The sequence below is a fragment of the Physeter macrocephalus genome, chromosome 8 (genome assembly GCF_002837175.3).
Source record: "Physeter macrocephalus isolate SW-GA chromosome 8, ASM283717v5, whole genome shotgun sequence".
In the NCBI taxonomy this organism is placed as follows: Eukaryota; Metazoa; Chordata; class Mammalia; order Artiodactyla; family Physeteridae; genus Physeter; species Physeter macrocephalus.
The window spans coordinates 78,788,384-78,811,086 of NC_041221.1; the positions used below are offsets into that span (position 1 = coordinate 78,788,384).

The following is a 22,703-nucleotide window of genomic DNA, read 5'->3' on the forward strand; positions in this document are numbered from 1 at the left end:
GTCGGGGAACTAAGATCCTACATGCCATGTGGCACGGCCAAAAAAAAAAAAAAGTTTAAAAGAAAGCAAGTTCTAGGGTCTCTCCTGGAGAGACTATACTGTTTATACTTCTACAGAATGATTACGATGATACTAATGACAGCAGTTAACATATACTGAACATACATATCAGGCATTTGGGCTTAGTGCTTTAAATGATTACCTTACAATTCTCTGAACAACAGTACAAGAAAGATACTATCATTAACCCATTTTCCAGCTAAGAAAACTAGGGCTTTTAAAGGTTAAATAACTTGCTCAGGGTCACCTATGTAGTAAGTGGAGCCTGGGATTCCATCTGTTTAACTCCAACTGCAGCAATAACTATACTATTATGCTGTCACATCATAATCGATTCAGTAGCTCCCTACTGCTTATCAGGTCAAAAATCCTTATAGAGTAAGGCTTCATCCATGCCTTTGTTCACTGGAAAGACTTCTGTTGAGCATTTATTATATGTCAACACCATACCAGGTGCTTCAAAGATAGAGGTTCTGAGTGAGGCTGCTAAATAAGTGATCTTTGGATCAGTCATTGTTATTTTAAAATGAGCTCTATTTGGGCACATTAAACAGCATTAGAGTTGGAATTATGTTCTTCTATAATTGTATTACTGGAAATGGAATGTTGGAATAGAAAGACCACACATCTAAGCATTTATATCCTAAATAGTTCTGGACTACTATTTTTTTTAATATCTTTATTGGAGTATAACTGCTTTACAATGGTGTGTTAGCTTCTGCTTTATAACAAAGTGAATCAGTTATACATATACATATACATATGTTCCCATATCGCTTCCCTCTTGCATCTCCCTCCCTCCCACCCTCCCTATCCCACCCCTCTAGGTGGTCACAAACCACCTAGCTGATCTCCCTGTGCTATGCAGCTACTTCTCACTAGCTATCTATTTTACGTTTGGTAGTGTATATATGTCCATGCCACTCTCTCACTTTGTCACAGCTTACCCTCCCCCGTCCCCATATCCTCAAGTCCATGCTCTAGTAGGTCTGTGTGGACTACTATTTTTAACAAAATTTTCCAACCTGGCTTACTACAAATTTTTAAAATTTTCTATCAAACAAAAAAATGCAATGAAAACACGGAACACACCTACATGCACACACAGAGGTCGAAAGATCTTTCATTTCCACATTCAACTTGCAGAATAATACAGGTTGTGCTGGGAAAACCATGGTCATGAGTGGCCTTAGCTTTCCTCCTTTCCAGCTTAAAGAGACATCTGGTTGCCAGCTGTGTAGCTCCTATGAGTCAATGCTTGCCAAGTAGTTGGCAGAAGGTGGGGAAGAGATGACCACCTGCAATCCATTTTGACAGTGACTCTGACCATCACTTTGGAGAACTGGATACATTACAGACATTCCAAAAGGAGTTGGCTAAATTTCAAGGTAGGAAGTTGGCCATTTTGGCTGAACTTACTTTAACTCACATCAAAGTGCTATGATGTGGAAGAAGAGGAGAATACATGAAAAGATACAAAGCTACTAAAGCTTACAAGAATAATCTACAAGGCTATGTCCCTAACCTCTCCCAAACACTGTCCACCATATTTCTATCCATAATTACTTTCAAAAGGGGAAGCGTATATACAACTGCAGCTAAACGGGTAAGACTATATCTCTATGTCTATGTAAGTACATGTGTCATTCATATTTTTCACTTTTATGTCAGTATAAAATATATAATCCACATACATATACATAATGTATGTCACTATAACAAGTATTATATATATAAATATGTTTGTCACTATAACATATATTATATATATAAATATATATATTTAACTGTGGCAATTTTACTTACCTTTTATGTTTTTTATGCCTGCTGTACAATATATATGTTATATATATCATACACAGTTGTATATTAGAGGTATGGGTATAAACACACTTAGGAAGACGCCACAGTTTGGAAAAGGTACTTGCTTTATTTAAAAAAAAAAAAAAATCAATACAATTTCCCCACAGATCCATGATGTAAAATTCTATAATCAAGCCTTGTAGATCTGTAATTATGGTATGTCAGCTACATTTAAACAAGAGTGTTAAAAGATTGTTAAAGTTAAACTAACACAACTGCAGTGTGAATTGTCCTAGTCTCATTCTAATCTACTGGTGTCACTTTCATTTAATCAGAGGAAAACTATGGGCCAATGTCAGTGCTATTTCCAATGCCCTAACATTCTTTGTTCACATTGGATTTTAAGCCATTACCAATCTAAAATGGTTATAAAAATATATACTTCAGAAAGCATTTTTAAACAATTAATTCACTCACCAGTGGACATTTTTAGCAGGCTTTATTGAAAATAAGGTGGCTTTAAAGTTATTAAATAACCTTTTATGTAAAATGATTGAAAACATTTTGTTCTTGCAGAAGAATTTCTTGAATTTACCATAAATACAGCTTAAGAAAAGAAAAACCCTTATTTTATAAGCAGAAATCATACTTGGAAACTTATGGTAGACATATGTCATTTAGCTGAAATAACATATCAGCATTTAAAACATCAAGGCTATTTTTTTCTTCTGCTTTAGTGAAAAATGGGGGAAAGACAGTATCTTCAAAAAATGGTATTGAGAAAACTGGACAGCTACCTGCAGAAGAATCAAACTGGACTACTTTCTCATACCCTACACAAAAATGAACTCACTATGGATTAAAGACTTAAAAGTAATACCTGAAACCATAAAACTTCTAGAAGAAAAAACCATAAAACTTCTAGAAGAAAAAATAGGCACTATGCTCTCTGACATCAGTCTTAGCGAGATCTTTTTAGATTTGTCACCTTGGGCAAGGGAAACAAAAACAAAAATAAACAAATGGAACTAATCAAAGTAAACACCTTTTGCACAACAAAGCAAAACTATCAACAAAATGAAAAGGTCACCTACTCAACAGGAGAAGGTATTTCCAAACATATATCTGATAAGGAGTTAATAACCAAAATATACAAAAAACTCACATAACTCAAGATCAAAAAAACAAACAACATGATTAAAAAATGGGCAGAGTACCTGAATAGACATTTTTCCAGAGAAGATATACATATGGCCAACAGGCACATGAAAAGATGCTCAACATCACTCATCATCAGGGAAATGCAAATTAAAACTACAATGAGATATCACCTCACACCTGTCAGAATGGCTAGTATCAAAAAGAAAACAAATAACAGGGCTTTCCTGGTGGCAAAGTGGTTAAGAATCTGCTCCGGGAAGATCCCACATGCCGCGGGAAGGTCCCACGGGCCGCGGAGCCACTAAGCTCATCGGGAAGATCCCACATGCCGCGGAGCAACTAAGCTCATGCACCACAACTACTGAGCCTGTGCTCTAGAGCCCAAGAGCCACAACTACTGAGCCCACGTGCTGCATCTACTGAAGCCGGCACGCTCTAGAACCTGTGCTCAGCAACAAGAGAAGCCCGCGCACCGCAACGAAGAGTAGCACCCACTCGCCGCAACTAGAGAAAGCCTGCACATAGCAACGAAGACCCAACACAGCCAAAAACAATAAATTAATATAAATAAATTTTAAAAAAGAAAACAAACAACAAATGTTGGTGAGGATGTGCAGAAAAAGGAACACTTGTGTACTGCTGGTAGGAATGTAAATTGGTGCAGCCACTATAGGAAACAGTATGGAGACTCCTCAAAAAATTAAAAATAAAACTACTATACAATCCAGTGATTCCACTCTTGAGTATTTACCTGAAGAAAACTAAAATACTAATTCAAAAAGATATATGCACTCCCATGTTCTCTGCAGCACTTACAATAGCCAAGATAGGGAAGAAACCTAAGTGCCCATGAACAGATGAATAAAGAAAATGTGATTGATATATATATTTATAATTACTTATACATACACACACAATGGAATATTACTCAGCCATAAAGAAGAATGAAATCTTGTCATTTGTGACAACATGGATGGACTTAGAGGGCATTATGCTAAGTGAAATAAATCAGACAGAGAAAAACAAATACAGTGTGATTTTACTTATATGTGGGATCTAAAAAACAAAACAAATGAACAAACATAACTAGACAGAAACAGAATCATAGAGAGAACAAACAGGTGGTTGCCAAAGGGGAGGCATGTGGGGGGAAGAGAGAAATAGGTGAGGGAGATTAAGAGGTACAAACTTCCAGTTACAAAATAAATGAGTCACAGGTATGAAAGTTACAGTGTGAATATAGTCAATAATTATGTAACATCTTTGTATGGTGACAGATGATAACTAGACTTATCATGGTGATCATTTTGAAATACAGAAATGTCAAATTACTATGTTGTATATCAGGAACTACCACAGCGTTGCAGGTCAATTATACTTCAAAAACAAAAAAAACTCATAGAAAAAAAGATCAGATTTTTGGTTACCAAAGGTGGGGAGCAGGGGAGAAGGGGAATTGGATAAAGATAGTCAAAAACGTACAAACTTCCAGTTATAAGGTAAATAAGTACTACCAGGTATGTAATGAATAACATGATAAATATAATTAACACTGCTATATGTTATCATGAAAGTTGTAAGAGAGTAAATTCTGAGTTCTGATCACAAGGAAAAATTTTTTTTCTATTTCTTTAATTTTGTATCTATATGAGATGATAGATGTTCACTAAACTTATTGTGGTAATAATTTCATGATGTATGTAAGTCAAATCATTATGTTGTATACCTTAAACTTATACAGTTGCTGTATGTCAATTAAATCTCAATAAAACTAGAAGAAAAAAAATCAATGCTGTATCTTCTACTTTAGAGAAAAGTATTTTCTAAATCACCAATAATTTAATACAGAAAAAAAGCTTCTCTGGCAAAACTTCAGAGTTACAGGATGCATTTAAGTTTTAAGTAAAGTATAACATTCAATTCACAGTTGTACTATCAGCAAATAGTCTCCAAATAATCACAGCACACACAAAACAGTGCTATGTTAGCTACTTATCTAAGTACTAATATGAATCACCCTGGTTTGCTTGGGACTTTCCCAACTTTAGCACTGTAGGTTCCACACCCTGGAAACCCTTCTGTCCCAGGTAAACCCAGACAACTAATGTCAGCAAGACATTGGGGGGTGAGGGGGGGGAGATTTACAGTTCTGCACTGGAAAAGAAGAAATATGGAGTCATATTTGGTAACTCCTTGCTAGGGCTGCCAGATTAGCTGTGCCCAGTCACATATAAGTAGGTATAGCAATCTGGAACATGGATTCAAATCTTTATTTTATTTTTTTTCACACACACATACACACTTTATTTATTTATTTACTTATATTGAAGTATAGTTGACTTACAGTGTTGTGTTAGTTTCAGGTGCACAGCAAAGTGATTCAGATATATACATATATATGTTCTTTTTCAGATTCTTTTCCATTATATGTGATTACAAGATATTGAATATAGCTCCCTGTGCTATACAGTAGGCCCTTGTGTTTATCTATTTTATATATAGTAGTGTGTATACGTTAATCCCAAACTCCTAATGTTAGCCCTTAAATTATCAAGGATGAACAAAAAGGAGGCTGTGATTATTTCCATAGAAAACTTGAGTAAATCTGACCTTGCTTAATACTGTTTGGCATGGTTCATTCAATTAATCTCAGTAAACTTAGGTTAGGTGGCTATTCCATACCAGGCACTGAAGACAGAGCAGTGAACAAGACAGTTTCTCACTGATGTCACTCCCAGTCTCAAGGGAAGATAAGAAGATAAAGAAAAATATTCCAGTGATGTTGGTGTAATTTGGTAAAGGATATTCAGTCTCATTTGTTAAATATTTGTCGAACATCAAATCTTTAAAAAGAGCCTGCAAGACCCAAACCTACCAACTAATACCCATTAACAACGAGTCACATGTGAACACAGGCTGTTGCTTGAAGAAACTTCGTATGCTACCCAACCCCTAGGGCACACATATCTCTAATTCACAGCCAGAATTAGCCCTGGAAAAACAATCCCATTGCAGGGGAGGAGATATTTGACAAGTCCTACGAGTCAGGAACTCAGTACCAAGTCAGACTGGTTGCTAACTCTCACCTTACAAGCCATTCCTAGTAACTGGACTCTCCTGTTTCTAGGGTCTAACCTCTCTCTTGAAATCTATTTCAGGAAATCAGATCCTTTGCCTTTGTTATCATGTGAAATAACAAAGTTTCTCTAGGACTAGAGCACTGTGAGGCTTCTGCCTATTTCCTTAGGGTCTAAAATCACCATTTTGCCAACATGCTGAAATGTGCATCTTCCACTCATTGTTTGATCTCTCAGTTGCCAAATACCACCTTTTATTTATAGCCTGTTTCCATACTCCAGTAATATTCCATCTGCCTGTCCACATTTCTTCCTAAAACCCACTACAGGGAACTTTCGGATCACCTGAAGTATTTTAGCAGATTTGATTAGACGCTAAACTCTAAGACTCTACCCTCCCAAGCACACAGCCTACCCAAACTGAACTCTAGGACTAACACCTAGAATATATTTCTAAATGGTTCTGAACTCCTGGAAAGAAAACTGAAGGAATTCTGGGCTTGAATGACTTTAAATCTCTTTTTCCAAATAAAAGTTGTTACTTCTGAAGATAAATGAGGTGATGGGAAATGAACATCTTGACTAGAAAAAAGGTGCTGAGAACAGAAACTGAATTTTAGACCACTGCTTTAAGAAACCAATGCACAGAATGCCGTTTCCAAAACCAAGAACTGTCTGAATCATGAAACTAATTGAGAAGTCTTTGAAACTAAATTTGGAGGAGAAAAAATGCATACCTTTTTATTATAAAAAATGTTTAATATATAGAAAGAACATAATGAAGACCCATGACCATTCATCCCCAACAATTAATAACGTGTTGCCACATCTGCCTCATCTATTTTTTTCCTTTGCTGAAGTATAATGTAGAATTTTAAAAAAACAGGATACTAAGGCAGAAGATGGAAGGAGTCAGAGTAAAATAATTTTCAGGAGAATGTAACAGGAAAATAGGGAACAATATTTATGGATTTAGAGAGTTATCTACCAAGGCAAAATATGAGTAATAAGCAGCTAAAATAGAAATTTTAGGTTTTTTAAAAACCATATCACATTTCAGTACATATGGGAAAGCTCTACACCAAAATGTCAACAGAAAAGCCATGAAAAAAATGTACAGTAGGCATTTCCATTAATTTATAAGCAATTTGAGATATTATGAAGTAAATTATGAAGGGATTTCATAAAAATGTTAAATTTACTTATGTATGAAGAATCAAAATTAGTTTGATAATGCTCTATTATTGAAATAAAATGAAAACAAAACTTTATTTCCAAGAAGTTTCCATAAGTACTTAAGAATTTTTGAAAGCCTGAAAACTTAAATTATTATCTAAATGAGTGTGTCTTCCCACAAATAACAAATGCTGGTGAGTATGTGGAGAAAAGGGAACCCCTGTACACTGTTGGTGGGAATGTAAATTAGTGCAGCCACTATGGGAAACAGCATCGAGGTTCCTCAAAAAACTAAAAATAGAACCACCATATGATCCAGCAATTCCACTCCTGGGTATTTATCTGAAGAAAATGAAAACACTATTTGGAAAAGATACATGCACCCCCATGTTCACAGCAGCATTATTTACAATAGCAAAGCTATGGAAGCAACCTAAGCGTCAGTCAACTGATGAATGGATAGAGAAGATGTGATATACGTACGTACACACACACACACACACACACACACACACACACACACACGACAGAATACTACTCAGCCATAAAAAAGAATGGAATTCTGCCATTTGCAACAACATGGATGGACCCACAGGGTATTATGCTTAGTGAAGTAAGTCACACAGAGAAAGACGAACACTATGTGTTATCACTAATATGTGGAATCTAAAAAATAAAACACACAAATGAATATAACAGATCAGAAACTGACTTACAGATATAGAGAGCAAACTAGTAGTTACCAGTGGGGAGAGGGAAGGGAATGGGGTAGAACAGGGGTAGGGGATTAAGAAGTACAAACTACTACATATAAAATAAATAAGCTACAAGAATATATTGTACAGCACAGCGAATATAGCCAATATTTTATAATAACTTAATGGAGATTAATAAAAATTTTGAATCACTGTTATACACCTGAAACTAATATTGTAAATAACTATACTCAATAAAAAAATCATTTCTCATGACTTTCCATCTAAAGCACTCTTCATTATACCCTGGTACTTCCGCCAAATAGATTTATGAAAATGACATAACCAAAGTAAGTCTAACAAAAGTGAAAACAGAACTTGGGGGTAATAGGCAAATTATATTTTCAATTACACATCTCAACTCCCCTTCTATTATCACACATTTTAAAAAATACTCTTCTGGGGGGCACTGTAGCTTAAAACAAAAGGTTGTAGATCAGAAACCTTAGCGCTTTTCCCTGCTCTGCCACTAACTAGCACGGTGACCCCGTACAAGTTTACTTTTCCTATTTTAACTTCATTAAACCTCAGTTTCTCATCTGTAAAATGGGAATACAAACCATAGTATTAGTTAACATTTAGTAGTACTTACCACATACTGTTAAACAGAATAGCAGGCGTTTTTTGGAACAACTGCACGAGGCGGGTACTTACTCCATTTTACAAACGAGGAAACTGAGTCACGGTGCAATGTAATATATTCAACAATACATAATATATGGCAGAATCAAGATTGGAACCCAAGCAGTCTCACTTCAGAAAAGGCTGTATATTTCACTACTACTCATCCTATCTCCTTACCGCCTTAACAATAATGACAGCGTCTGTAAAGCACAGTGCAATGCTGTGCTAAGCCGCGGAGGCAATATCTTAAAAAGTGAATTTATTCTCCCCTTTGCCTTGTCCTTCCTCTGGTGAAAATATCAACACAGGGAGGAAAGGTGGGCAGAGGAAGAAGCCAGAGAGCTAGGATTAGACATGTTTACTGCCAAGTAATCTGCTTCTTCAGAAGGCTGTTCATCTTTTCTTTTGGAATGCCTCATCAAAAAGTTTCATCTTTTGGGGTCTGAACAATAAAGGCCTAACAAACACTCCAGTGTCTCACAGCGGTGAGAATGACGGCGAATTACAGGACTGGCCTACCCAGGAGAGTTACTTAAACAGCACCCCACAAGCTCCAGGGCGAGCCTCGGGAAAGCTAGCCGGGGAGTGAGGCCACAGAAGTTTGCCGAGTGTGCTGGAAGTTCACGCCGCAGTTCTTCAGACTGCGAGTCCCGCCTGCCATGTTAGATGACAGGGCGCCCACAAGGTCCCATTTCTAATGAGGGCCGGGCTCGCGGCGACCCCCTAAACTTCACAACGGGCTCGCGCGTCCACGTGAGTGCAGGTAATGGACTGGAAGCGCCCCCCGCCAGCCAGGTTCCGCAAGGAGACCCGGGCAGCGCACTCGGAGATACGACCCCAGCCCGCCCCACCCTCGAGAGCCGGGCCGCCGCCCCTCTGCCTCCACAACTGCGGGCGCCGGAGGGGTGGGGCCGCCGCCCCTCTGCCTCCACGACCGCGAGCGCCGGAGGGGTGGGGCCGCCGCGACCTTCACCGCTCCGCGGCTGGGTTGTGGAGGGGTCAAGCGGGGGGAGGGGAGTGCCCCGGTCCGGTGACTTGGGCACCTGCGCGACCCCTCCGTTCCCGCCCCGTCCCCACCGGCCGCGGCGCCCCAGGTGAGGCCTGGAGTCCGGGGCCCAGCTCGGGCCTGCGCTCCGCCCGGCCTCTCGGGCTGCCACGGGGCGAGGAAGAGGAGGGTGCGGCAGCTGCGCCGCTCCCGGCTCCTTACCTCTTCACCACGCCGGTTTTGATCTTGATCTGCCTCACGCGAGAATCGGCCATGGTCCCTCGAGCGCCGCGGGAATGAGGAGCGGAGAGCCGGAATAACAGTTGAGGGAGACTACACGAAGGAAGCGGGTCTGTAGGCGTAGCCAGCGCGGCCGGCGCGCATGCGCACACTCCGGCGCGGACCCGGCGCCACCCTGACGCTGCTGCCACACCCGCGGCGCGTGGGCCCAGGGTCGCGGGCCGAGGGCGGGTCACCACTCACCCACCTCCACCCAGTTTCCCGCTCGCAGAACCTGCCTCGTCTATCTCAAGTAGCCCTCCTTTTTAGTTCTTGAATAGCCCTCCCCTTAGTGTGAATACAAGTTACACTTTTCCCGGTCTCCACAGCCTGGGCGTTTGGGGAAACTTGTGTCTCCCCGGATAGACTGGTTTGGCCATGACATTGCTTTGGGAGATTATCTGCTGAATGGACGGAGTGACCTAAAAATTGAAGATATTTTCGGTGTCATTATCTTATGTCAAATGGGGTAAAATGATGCAGGTTTAAAGAAAAAAACTACCGTCATGCACGCAGTTAAGAAAATCCTTACCCTCTACCTCAGACCTCTGCAAACAATGTTTGTGGATAAATGCACCTAACAAAAGAAACGACTATAGGACTTATTCAAAAATCATTACCTCTAGTGAATCTTAAATATCCAACTTACAAAAATTGTGTGGCATAAAAAACCTTGGGCTTCGTGGTCAAACAAACCCACTGACCTTTGGTATTAAATGGGTTTTTACCCTTTAATAGCTAACTGACACTGGGCACATAGGCCACTTAACCTCGCTGCTGAGGCTTTTGCCTTGTATGCAAAATAGAAATAATGTCCACTTTACAGAGTAGATATGAAGGTTAAATCTCAATGCCTGACATAATACTCAACAGCTTTTGACTATTTTATATTTTCAAAAAATGTGTCTATTGCATAAAATGAGACACACCTCCAGTGAGCTCTGGCAGCCTCTTCCTGACGGAGTCCCCCAAGGAACGCAGGGCAGAGCCTCCTTCCTTTTATAGTTTCTTGGGATCATTCTTCAAAGGCCTGTCTTTACCCTTCCCTACACTTGATTCACTCCTTCTGGCTTTTGTGACTAGCTCTGGACAGTTCAAGACCCTGCCAGTTCAGGAACCTTAGTATAAATCCAAGATCAAAACCCAACTCCTGAAGAAAGTCTACTATGACTGACCCCTGACCATTTAATGCTCCCTGGATACTTTGGAATCACCCAAAATTAATTTTTATTTTTGGTATATTTCTTTTTTAAAAAAATAAATTTATTTATTTATTGGCTGTGTTGGATTTTCGTTGCTGCGTGCGGGCTTTCTCTAGTTGCGGTGAGCAGGGGCTACTCTTTGTTGCGGTGCGCGGGCTTCTCATTGCGGTGGCTTCTCTTGTTGAGGAGCATGGGCTCTAGGGCGCGTGGGCTTTAGAAGTTGTGGCACGCAGGCTCAGTAGTTGTGGCTCGCCGGCTGTAGAGCGCAGGCTCAGTAGTTGTGGCACACGGGCTTAGCTGCTCCGTGGCATGTGGGATCTTCCCGGACCAGGGATTGAACCCGTGTCCCCTGCATTGGCAGGCGGGTTCTTAACCACTGAGCCACCAGGGAAGCCCTATTTTTGGTATATTTATTTTAAAAACTATTGTTTGAGTCCTTCATGAGGGTGTACTCACTCTCTTCATTGGATTATAAACATCTTTAGAGGCAAGAATCTTGTCTTCTATAAATCTTCCTCTCCTAACCTCCACCTGTGTTCTGTACACAGCAGGTGTTAAATTCAGTAAATACTGTCATCTGACTGGTTGGCACACTGAAATAAACTTCAAGTGACACAGCAGACCTATGAAATACTGGGGGGTGGCGGGGCGAGGGAGGTCAAAACAAAACAAAACAGAAAAACCAACAGACTCAACACAGCAGAATGCTACAAACAGGAATCCAGTAGATCATTAATATAAAGTTACTGGGCAACCCCTTAAGGCAAAGAAAAAACAGCAGTGAAACCCACACACCAAAAGACTGTGCTGATAGGGTTCTTGCTGTTGTCAAGGATAGTCCTTTAGTCAGGCAACAAAAGCCTTGTAACTATTCATACTTTCCTTTTTGCCTTGGTTTCCAGAACCTCAGAGCTTAGTTTTGCACTGATTTGCAGGATTTCCCTCAGCCTAGGTTTTTTTATGTAAATACCTAATATCTCCCCAAACCCCCAGCTCTACCTCCACCCATTTGCTTTTTTTCTCTTTGTTTTAATGATTTCGTATGTGTGAACCAGTAATAAATAAATGTAACATACCAGCCAAAAGACCTGTATATTTCTATACTTATACGAATGTCTATCCTACCGTATTCTTAGTTTCCTATTTAGGACCTCCCAGATGACTTATTTATTTAATGAACACTTTGTATGCGGCTTAATAAGGGATACCACTGTATCCCAGCATGTAGCAATGCCTGGCATATAGTCAGTACTCAATAAATATTTCTTGAATGAATAAATACTGCGTTAAAACTCTTTTTTTCCATTTAACAATATGTCATGGAGCCTTCTCATTTCAGCAAAAGAGCTATTAAGATAATCTGAAATATCCTATCACTCCCCAACCCATATACATACATACCATTTTTCTCTGGGCCTTGCTCCTTTGGGTCTGGACTTTGGAGGAGGTAAACCAACAAGAGGTCATTTTTGTTAGCATGGGAGAGGAGGGCTAACCATAGGAGGCCTGTAAGATCTAGGCAGGGAGATGCCCTAGGGTATTTGGAATAGAAACTATGTAAGCTGCATTTCTCACTGTTTGACACCCTTCTGTTCTGTTATCCATAAACCTTAACTGAGTTCTGTTTAAGTATTCCAGCCTGGCCTCAGGTGACATAGGAATGACTCTGTAGGGGACTCTCTAAGGGATAAGTTTATTAACATTCGAGATTGAGGGTTAAAGAGATCTGAGAGATCCCCAGGACTGGGTGAATCCAGTAGAACAAGAGGAAAGTCTAGCCATCTCCTCTGTGAGTGGCAATTCTCCATTGCTAATAATCTTAGAGGGTTGAGGTAATATTTTATTAAAGAATGCTGCAGATTCCCTTACAAATACATGTTGTTTTCCCCACACACTTACAGGGCTATAAATTTAGTCTCACCATCCCTTCATGTCATTCTCTTCCAATTGACTCCAAGCTCCTCAAGATTAGAGACCACATCACATTCATCTTAGTCTCCCCAGCAAGAAGCTTAATGCCTAATGGCAAGTAGATGCACAGTAAGTATTTGCTGAGTTAAATAAAAGTCAAATATGGGACTGAGACAGATTTCTAATTTTGATGAAAGCAAGAGACCAGTCATGTTTTTATCAACAGTACTTCTTTGTTTAAGTAATCTCTCCAGGGTGTCTTCTCCAGCTGGCCATCTCGTTTTATGAAATGAAATTACATCAGAGCAACTGCACACTAGTCCCCATAGCCCTAATAAATGTTGTTTTAAGCCACTAACTTTGGGGTAATTAATTCATTATGCATCCATAGATAACTAGTACAAAGGTTATGCATGGCTCCTTTTCATCAAGGCTGATCTAGCTACTACTACTGCTGAATAACTAACCTGCCGGCAGTAAAGACCAATTTTGACCTCTTGATATGGCACCATTCCAAGAGAAGATTATCTGGTGGCAGCTTGATTATCTGGTGGACCCCTTCCACCCTGGAAAGTACAGTGTAGCAGCCATGGGAGTATACCACTCAGTTCTACCTTCAAGAGAAACTTCTGTGGGGAGCATAGTTGACTGTCAGCTTTAAAGTTCCACTACTTTGGATTCACATATTTACCCCAAGTCCATACTTCCATCCCAGCCAATTATTGAGCTAGTAGAGGTACTAAAGCCAGATGATTCCTCTATGGGAAACCTTTACTTGGGAACTCCCTATCAACCTGGTCAAGATTTTATAAGAACTGCATTGCAGTCTGAAGCTTTTTCTACCCAATCGTTCCCTCCTCCTTCTTATTACAGGTGTCAGACCACCTGCTTTGCAGTCTGAAGTTTCTCCCTGCCACTTCTGCTCTCTCCCACCATATTCTTCACAGATGTTTCCTCCAATAAATTCTTGTGTGTCTAATTCCTATCTTGGCATCTGCTTCTTGAAGGGTCTAAAATGACACAGGCAATGATTTATCCTTATCAGAATTGACATCTATTCCAGATATGGATTTGTTTAATGACATGGTAAATTCATGACTCAACATTGCCTAAGATCAAAGGAAATGTAACAATGAGACAACAGAATCCACTGGGCTTATCATATGCCTCATCACCTAGAAGCAACCAGCTTAATAGAAAATAGAATGGCCTGTTAAAGACTCAGCTAAAGTGACAACTCAGGGATAGTACACTTGGGATTGGGGCACCATTCTCCAGGATATGATATATGTACTTAACTAATAGCTGACATATTGTCTCTCAGTACATAGAATACATGGAATGGAGCCAAGAAACCAAAGAATGGAAATAGGATAGGGACCTTTCACCATCACATCCAGTAATCCACTTGTGGAATCTGTTCTTACAGTAATCCATGCCACCTTAGGCTCTGTTAGATTAGAGGCCCTAGTTCCATGGAGCATGCTTCTATGATAGGAAATAGCAAGAATTCCATTGAACCCGAAGCTATGCCTACTATTTGATTGCTTTGGGCTTTTCATGTGAGTGGATCATCACGCAAAAAAAGAACTTACTGGTAGTGGAACTTGATCCCAAATTCCATAAAGAGCAAGGGTTGCAACTTCACATGATGCAGAGAAAAGTGTCTGGAATTTAGGGCATTCATTAGGAGTGTTGCTGTAAGTCACTAAGTTTGTGGTGATTTGTTACAGCAGCAAGAGGAAACTAAAACACCCACTGTAGACTGATGTCACCTCCTGTGGCCCAGCCTTCTTTTCTCTCTCGAACAGTGTTTCTACCAACCCATAAAGGTCAGCCAGGGCATTAGTCATACCACTTCTATGACCGAATGCATAACTCTTCTTAGGAAGCCGTGAAGAAAGGTCAGGTTTCAACAGAGTCTACTAAACGTGAACATATGCGCACCCTATAATCCACAAATTCTTCTCCAAGTACAAATGCTCACTTATGTTTCCCAAAAGACATGCACAAGAATGTTAAGGGGGGACTATTTACAACAGTCAGAAACTGTAAACAACATAACTCTGTGGCTTCCCTTTTCACTCTCTGAATGGTATGTTAGATGAACAGAAGTTCTTGATTTTAGATTTAGATTTTAGCAGCCCAGTGACTACATTCTTCCCTTTATGGTGAGTGCTTTTTGTAAGATATTTAAGAAATCGTTGTCTACATACATCATGAAGATAGTATCCTATGTTTTATTATAGAAGACTTATTTTTTACCTGTCACATTTAGATCCACATTCCACTAGAATTTGTATTTGTGTATGGTGTAAGTAGAAGTCAATATTAAATTTTTTACCATGTGAATTGATCACTATTTAAAGCCTTCCCCATACTATGTTTTCTGCTCTATTTATAAATTGTTAAGGGCATCTATGGTAGATACTATTAACTGGCTTACTAAACACTCATTCCCCAAACCCTTCTTCTTACCTGTTTCCACTGTAGGGCTTATTATCTCAACCTTCCTTGCAGCTAGAGGTGGTGAGTTAGATATAACTGGCAACAGGTAGGTGGTTGATGGAAATGCTTTGGATTTCTTGATAAAAGGAACAAGTACAGGGAACTGCTCCTTTCCCACTTCTTCAATGAAGTAGATGGAACAACTGGACTTTAAACATCCACCTTTAAATCATGAGGAAAAGACAAATATTTCAGAGACACCAGTCATGACATCATTGAGCTGCTGAGAAAAAGCCAGCAGCTGTCCCTAGTCATCTTATGTGAGAAAAACAAATCCTTACATATTTAACTACTGTTTATGAGATTTCTGTTACTTGCGGCCCAAAGGAATTTCTAACTAATACAAAATCCATTAGAACTCCATGTGTATGTCTTTGTTTGGGAGCAGGGGAAGATATAGCCATTGGATCTTTGGAAGAAAGATGCCTATGAAAACAAAAATATCTCCAATTGTAGCTTTCATAATGTGCTGTGTTCTCATTGTATGCATGTATTAAACATGCAACTTAAATGGCCACAGGTCATAGAGTATGGAGGTCGGAAGGCTGCATGTTTTAGACAACAGGAGTTCTACACAGGCATCGAGAGAATATTATCCTTTTGTCGGTGACTTACAGAGGGCCCTATTTACAGCTGAACAGGTATCTGATATAACAATTCATTGCTCTGACACATATTGTAATCATGATGTGCAGTTTTTAATGCATCATGTTACATTAGCTCAGCCTATGGTCTAATACTGTGTAACATAAATTTTGCCAAAAGGAATGACATTACATGACACTGACTTTTAAAAGACACACACTATTTTTTCAAATCACATACCTTTTATCCATGAGTGCCCAATTCAGAAATCAAGCTGGCAGACAAAAGTGGCATGAATGTGTAGCCTCAAAGCAGCATATTTATCTTGAGTAGTTTTGCACATTTCTACCTGTAGTCAATGATTCCATTCCATTTTTATGTTGAAATGCATGAGCAACATTAATGGACCTTTTTGTGTCACCTGAAGTACGACTTTTATTCAGGGTCAATCAAGAGAGACCTGGAAGGTGTTTTTGGATTACACGCTATAGGTAAAATCCTTTTATGTGTTTATCAGACACTCTCTGACTGTTGTATTTGAAACTCTCACCAAAATATTTATGATTATTTTAATTGTATCATATCTCAGACACATTATTCCTTTCAATAAGATATTTTTCTTAGGTGTGAAATATTTTCAATTGTCATTATATATTCTTTTTTTGATATTAATTAGAAGCACAACAAAAAAAAGATAACGTTTTTGGACAACATATTACAGTTTCTAGATTACTAAAAGAATAAATACTGGGACCCAAAGATCCTTTCATACAGGTTTTTTTTTTTTTTTTTTTTTTTTTTTTGTGGTATGCGGGCCTCCCTCTGCTGCGGCCTCTCCCGTTGCGGAGCACAGGCTCCGGACGCGCAGGCCCAGCGGCCATGGCTCACGGGCCCAGCCGCTCCGCGGCATGTGGGATCCTCCCAGACCAGGGCGCGAACCCGGTTCCCCTGCATCGGCAGGCAGACGCGCAACCACTGCGCCACCAGGGAAGCCCGCATACAGGTTTTTAAATTTAAATTATTTACTTCTTTTTGAAATTATCTTCTAACAGAATTTCTTGTCCATTACAGTAAACTACTTAAGGCCTAGGGAATTATTCTTGTGTTACAAAACTAAAGTAAAAAGAAAAAATTAAGCTATCATCTGTGAAAGCTTACTAGAATTCTGCAGAATAGTCTGCTAATGGGAAGGGAGTCTTTGTGAAATGGCTTTTCCCCTAGTATTTTAAGGTAATATAAAGATATTACTTCTTAAATGAGGAGAGGAATTTCAACTTCCACAACTTTAATTCTAACATTACTACCCTAATATTTAATTACTGTATTGTTATTTCATTATTACTACAATTATTTCTGTTCCCTTATTACCATATTTTTTGCACACCCTTGTGTGGGTGTGATTGCCATTTAACCATATAGTTGTGATTTTTAAGAATTCTTTTAGTATAAGAGTTATATGCTTCCAAACAGAGAACTAATAAGAACCTGCTGTATAGCAGAGGGAACTCTATTCAATACTCTGTAATGGCCTATATGGGAAAAGAATCTTAAAAAAAAGAGTGGATATATGTATACGTATAACTGATTCACTTTGCTGTACTGAAACTAACACAACATTGTAAATCAACTATACTACAAAAAAAATTTTTTTTTAAAGAATTAACCCCCCCCCGCCCCCAGCAAAGAGTTTATATGCTTCAAGTAATATGGAAACTTTAGAGTGGATAGAACTTAACCAATTCTCCTTGGCTTTTTAGCCACACAAGAAATCAGAGTAACAGAATTCAATAATAACCTTGGTTAAATACAGTAAAACAACTGGAAGTGTAATATGACACCAAGTAACCAGTAATTAATGATTAATTTTTTTCCCACTTTTTACTCAAATGTTTTGGTATTTAGTCACACAGTGGTGCTCCTGAAATGATTAAAAGCAGGGACTGGGGCCTCAGCAACACATTCTTACTGGAAAACCTTGAGCAATTTACTAAGTCTCTCTGAGACTCAGTTTCCTCAACTGTAAAGTGGAGATAAAATATCTGCCACATAGGGTTGTGGTGGATGTGAAACTTATATAAGACAATGTATGTGAAGGATTTAGCACAATGCCTGGCATATCATAAATAATAAATGGTAATTATTGTTATTATCTTAACTCATGTAGGAAAAGAAAAAAATTATCCAGAATTGATGCTCTTTATTAAAATTATATTATGGAACAAGTTTACTTTTTTTTTTTAGTGAACTAGCAAAGGATTCCAAAGCAAATGAGATATAAATATTATTGGACTAATCTTCTATTACAAACAGTAAAGGAAAGGAATCCTCACACGTTAAATTTATTATTGGCAATTTACATTATTAAAATATCCTTTCAATGAATACATTAAAAATATTCTGTGTAAACTGTGTATTTATGCCTATCAGGTTTAATGCCAGCTATATACCTTTGGAAAAGGTATAAACTTTTAATTTTTCTTCTGAAAGGCTTTAGGTACAATAAAATGCAATAATGTAAATAAAGATACAATTCTTAACATGTAGTAAGTGCTTAATAAATGATAATTGTTATTATTTCCAAACAGGGCAGAGTCTATGCACATGAACTTTCATCACTCTGAAGGGCATATTGTATATTTTAAAAATACTTATAACAATATTTAAAATAGTGCCTCTTGATGCAGCCTATATTTTTCTTCTAGCGCAGAAAAAAAATTCAGGTAAGAAATCTCAAAAAGGAAAAGGAAAACAAAGATGAAAATCAATAAAATTACAGAAAAGGCATTATTAGTGTTCAATTCTTTATTTAAAGAATGAGAATTCATCTTTGCCAAATCATTGGAGAACAAACACTGGGAATGCAATATTGTTTAATTCATATTAACTAAGAATTAGTGCCTACAAGTACAAGTAAAGACTGATATATAATTTAAGTTGTTTGCACTATTACACACAGTGGAATTTTGCTTTCCTTTCTTTATAAAAGTTAATTCCATAAGTAACTATGGAAAAAATAATCAGTTTTACAAAAACTGCTTTGTAAGTGGTTGGTGAAGTTTGCTTGGATAACACACTAATCAAAGCAACTACTCTTTAACTGTTCTAACAGTAATAAAAAATAGTAGGGGAGAACATTCAAGACACCTTGTCTTTCTGGACTGTAATGTAGCTCTCAGCTACAAAATGATAAGAGTACGCGGTATGGACACTTTGTGAATTATTCAAAAGGAGAAAGGGAAGCTTCAGAGGAAACTACCAGCTCCCAGTGGCTGTTGCAAACTGTTTCAGCTGGACACTCACTGTGCCTTTTAAACTTTCTTTCTTTCTTTTTTTTTTAAATAAATTTATTTATTTATTTGGCTGTGTTGGATCCTCGTTGCCGCGCACGGGCTTTCCCTAGTTGCGTCGAGCGGGGGTTTCACGGGGGTTACTCTTCGTTGTGATGCATGAGCTTCTCATTGTGGTGGCTTCTCTTGTTGCAGAGCACCGGCTCTAGGCACGTGGGCTGCAGTAGTTGCGGCATGCGGGCTCAGTAGTTGTGGCTTGCAGGGCGCAGGCTCAGTAGTTGTGGCGCACGGGCTTAGTTGCTCCGCGGCATGTGGGATCTTCCGGACCAGGGCTCGAACCCGTGTCCCCTGCTTTGGCAGGCGGATTCTTAATCACTGCACCACCAGGGAAGTCCCTAAACTTTCATTATCTGCGTTTTTGCTTTTGCAACCAATTGGAAATGGATATAAAACTACAAAGACAAAACAAGAGTGAAAAACACAGATGAATTTAATATAAAGCTAGGAGCTGAAAGAAAATGGAGAGCAGGAGTGATTTGAGAAAAGGAAAGAAAAAAGGGTAGAAATACATTTGGGGTTAAATTTGTCCAAAGGGTGTGCTCAAGGTACTATAACCTTGCTGAATTTCTATTAGTTCTGTCTGTTACAAAGAGAGGAATTGTTGACGTCTCCTACCATAACTGCAGCTACATCTCTTTCTCCTTGCAGTTCTGCCAACTTTTGCTTTGTATATTTTGAAGCTCTGTTATTGGGTGCATTCACATTTAGGACTGTTATGTCTTCTTGGTGAATTAACTCTTTTATCAGCCTGTAATGTCTCCATTTATCCTTGGTGATTTTCTGTGCTATGAAGTCTACTTTGTCTTATCTTAGTACAGTCACTCCCTATTTCTTTTGATGAGTGTTCCTATGGTATATCTTTCTCCATCCTATTACTTTAACTTACTTATACAATTACATTTGAAGTGAGTTTCTTGTAGACAACATATACTTTGGTCTTGTTAGTTTGCTTTTTTGCTGACCATTCTATCTCTGTCTTTATCTGATGTATTTAAACAATTTACATTTTTTTAAAAACATTTATTTATTTATTTATTTGGCTGCACCGGGTCTTAGTTGCAGCACATGGGATCTTCATTGTCGGTGCGGGATCTTTAGTTGTGGCATGCGGGATCTTTAGTTGTGGCATGGGAACTCTTAGTTGCAGCATGTGGGATCTAATTCCCCAGCCAGGGATCAAACCCAGGCCCCCTGCATTGGGAGCGTGGAGTCTTAGCCACTGGACCACCGGGGAAGTCCCCTAAGCCATTTACATTTAATGTAACTATCATATGGTTAGATTCAGGTCAACCACTTTATTATTTGTTCTCTGTTTGTCCCCTTCATTTTTTGTTCCTCTGTTCCCCATCTTACCTTTGCTGTCTTCCTTTAGATTATTTGAATATTCAGTATTTCATTTTAATTGATCAATTGTCATTTGGGCTATATCTCTTTGTGTGTGTGTGTGTGTGTGTGTGTGTGTGTGTGTGTGTGTGTGTGTGTGTGTGCGCGCTCCAGGGGTTATAATACATATAGCTAACCATTTATAGTCTACTCAGAGCTAGTATTTTACCACTTTAAGTATAATGCAGATGCCTTACAACCATATTGGTCCCTTTGTCTTCCCACTTTAATGTTACAGCGGTCATATGAACTACATGTCACGCACAGAAAATGATGTCTGGACGTCTGGTGTCTTGGGAGGTAATTTACATTTGAAAAAAAGAGGATTATTAAGATGGCTATGTGAATGAGGTAAGACAAAGATTAGAATGGAGGTTTTACTGATGGTAGTGTTAAGAATGTAGTAAGGAATCAGGAGTTAAAATACTTTAGATATGCAATGTCATTTGATTCAAATATCTTTGGTGTGGTGCTTGGGAAAGGGAAGGGTGTGGGTGATGGGGAAGGTTGTAATCATAGTCCTCAAAAAGGCCTACGACTGGGACTTCCCTGGTGGTGCAGTGGTTAAGAATCTGCCTGCCAATTCAGGAGACACAGGTTCGATCCCTGGTCCGGGAAGATCCCACAGGCCGCGGAGCAACTAACCCCATGCACCACAACTACTGAGCCTACGTGCCACAACTACTGAATCCCGCACGCCTAGAGCCCATGTTCCACAACAAGAGAAGCTGCCGCAATGAGAAGACTGCGTGCCACAACTAGAGAAAGCCCACACGTAGCAACAAAGACCCAACACAGCCAAAAATAAAAATTAATTAATTAATTTTTGAAAAACGCTTACAACTATTTGGCTGCTTTCATATATTATTATTATTTATTTATTTATTTATTTTTTGTGGTATGCGGGCCTCTCACTGTTGTGTCCTCTCCCGTTGCGGAGCACAGGCTCCGGAAGTGCAGGCTCAGTGGCCATGGCTCACGGGTCCAGCTGCTCCGCGGCATGTGGGATCTTCCCGGACCGGGGCACGAACCCGTGTCCCCTGCATCGGCAGGTGGACTCTCAACCACTGCGCCACCAGGGAAGCCTCTCATATATTATTAATAATGAAATACTTTCTAGAGAAAGGAGGTGCAGGGAGCAATTTCTCTGAAATAGGTGATAGTTGGCTCAGTGCAGAAGCACAAAGACAGTTATTTCAATAAACCCTGCACTGAGCTACATCTGTGTTACCTAGACCTGTGACAGAGGGAGGTTCCAGATTTCAGGGAAGATTAAGGGAATTTATGCCATAAGCTAGTGATCAGATGGTAAGGTAATTCTGCTTAAGAAGCTTTCCTTTTCAAACTGGGATATATTAAACAGATCCAAAGCAGCTACATTTCTCAGCAATATTCAGCAATCCAAGCCTGAATAATTACACAAAGCCAGGGTTTTTAAATTCGAATTTTGGTTTAAGCCTTAGTACTGCTTATTTCTTTGACATACCAGCTAAACTGTTTCTTCTCTTGGAGACAACTTTGGCTACAGATTGTTCAAAACTTGTCCTTGAGTTGTTTTTCCTTTGCCCTCCGGCAGCCCCAGAACCCTCCCAGAAGAAAGCAATTGTTAAGCCATGCACTCTTCCCCTAGAATATCCTTTCAAGCTTTTTCTCAAGCCAAAATAACAAGCTTTTGACACCTCAGCTCTAAGAAAGCCCCAGAGTAAGCACTCAGTACTATGGAAACAATCATCTGACATCATTCCAGTAAATCCATCTTTGAGCTATGCAGTTTGTTTTACTGTAATGGTGTTATTTTGGGATTTATTGGTTTCCAGAACTAAGAGAAAGACATAGAAGCACTGTGA

The 22,703-nt window shown here is 39.2% G+C and overlaps 1 protein-coding gene across 1 annotated transcript in view; it reads right to left on the bottom strand.

Annotated features, from left to right (window-relative positions):
* The window catches only part of TBCA (tubulin folding cofactor A), a 101,396-nt gene extending 91,375 nt beyond the window's left edge, over positions 1–10,021 (bottom strand). The window contains exon 1 of the mRNA XM_055086627.1: positions 9,864–10,021. Coding sequence (XP_054942602.1) covers positions 9,864–9,916 — 53 coding nt within the window. The 5' untranslated portion in view covers positions 9,917–10,021. The remainder of the gene's footprint in view (positions 1–9,863) is intronic.
* Positions 10,022–22,703: the final 12,682 nt, after the last annotated feature.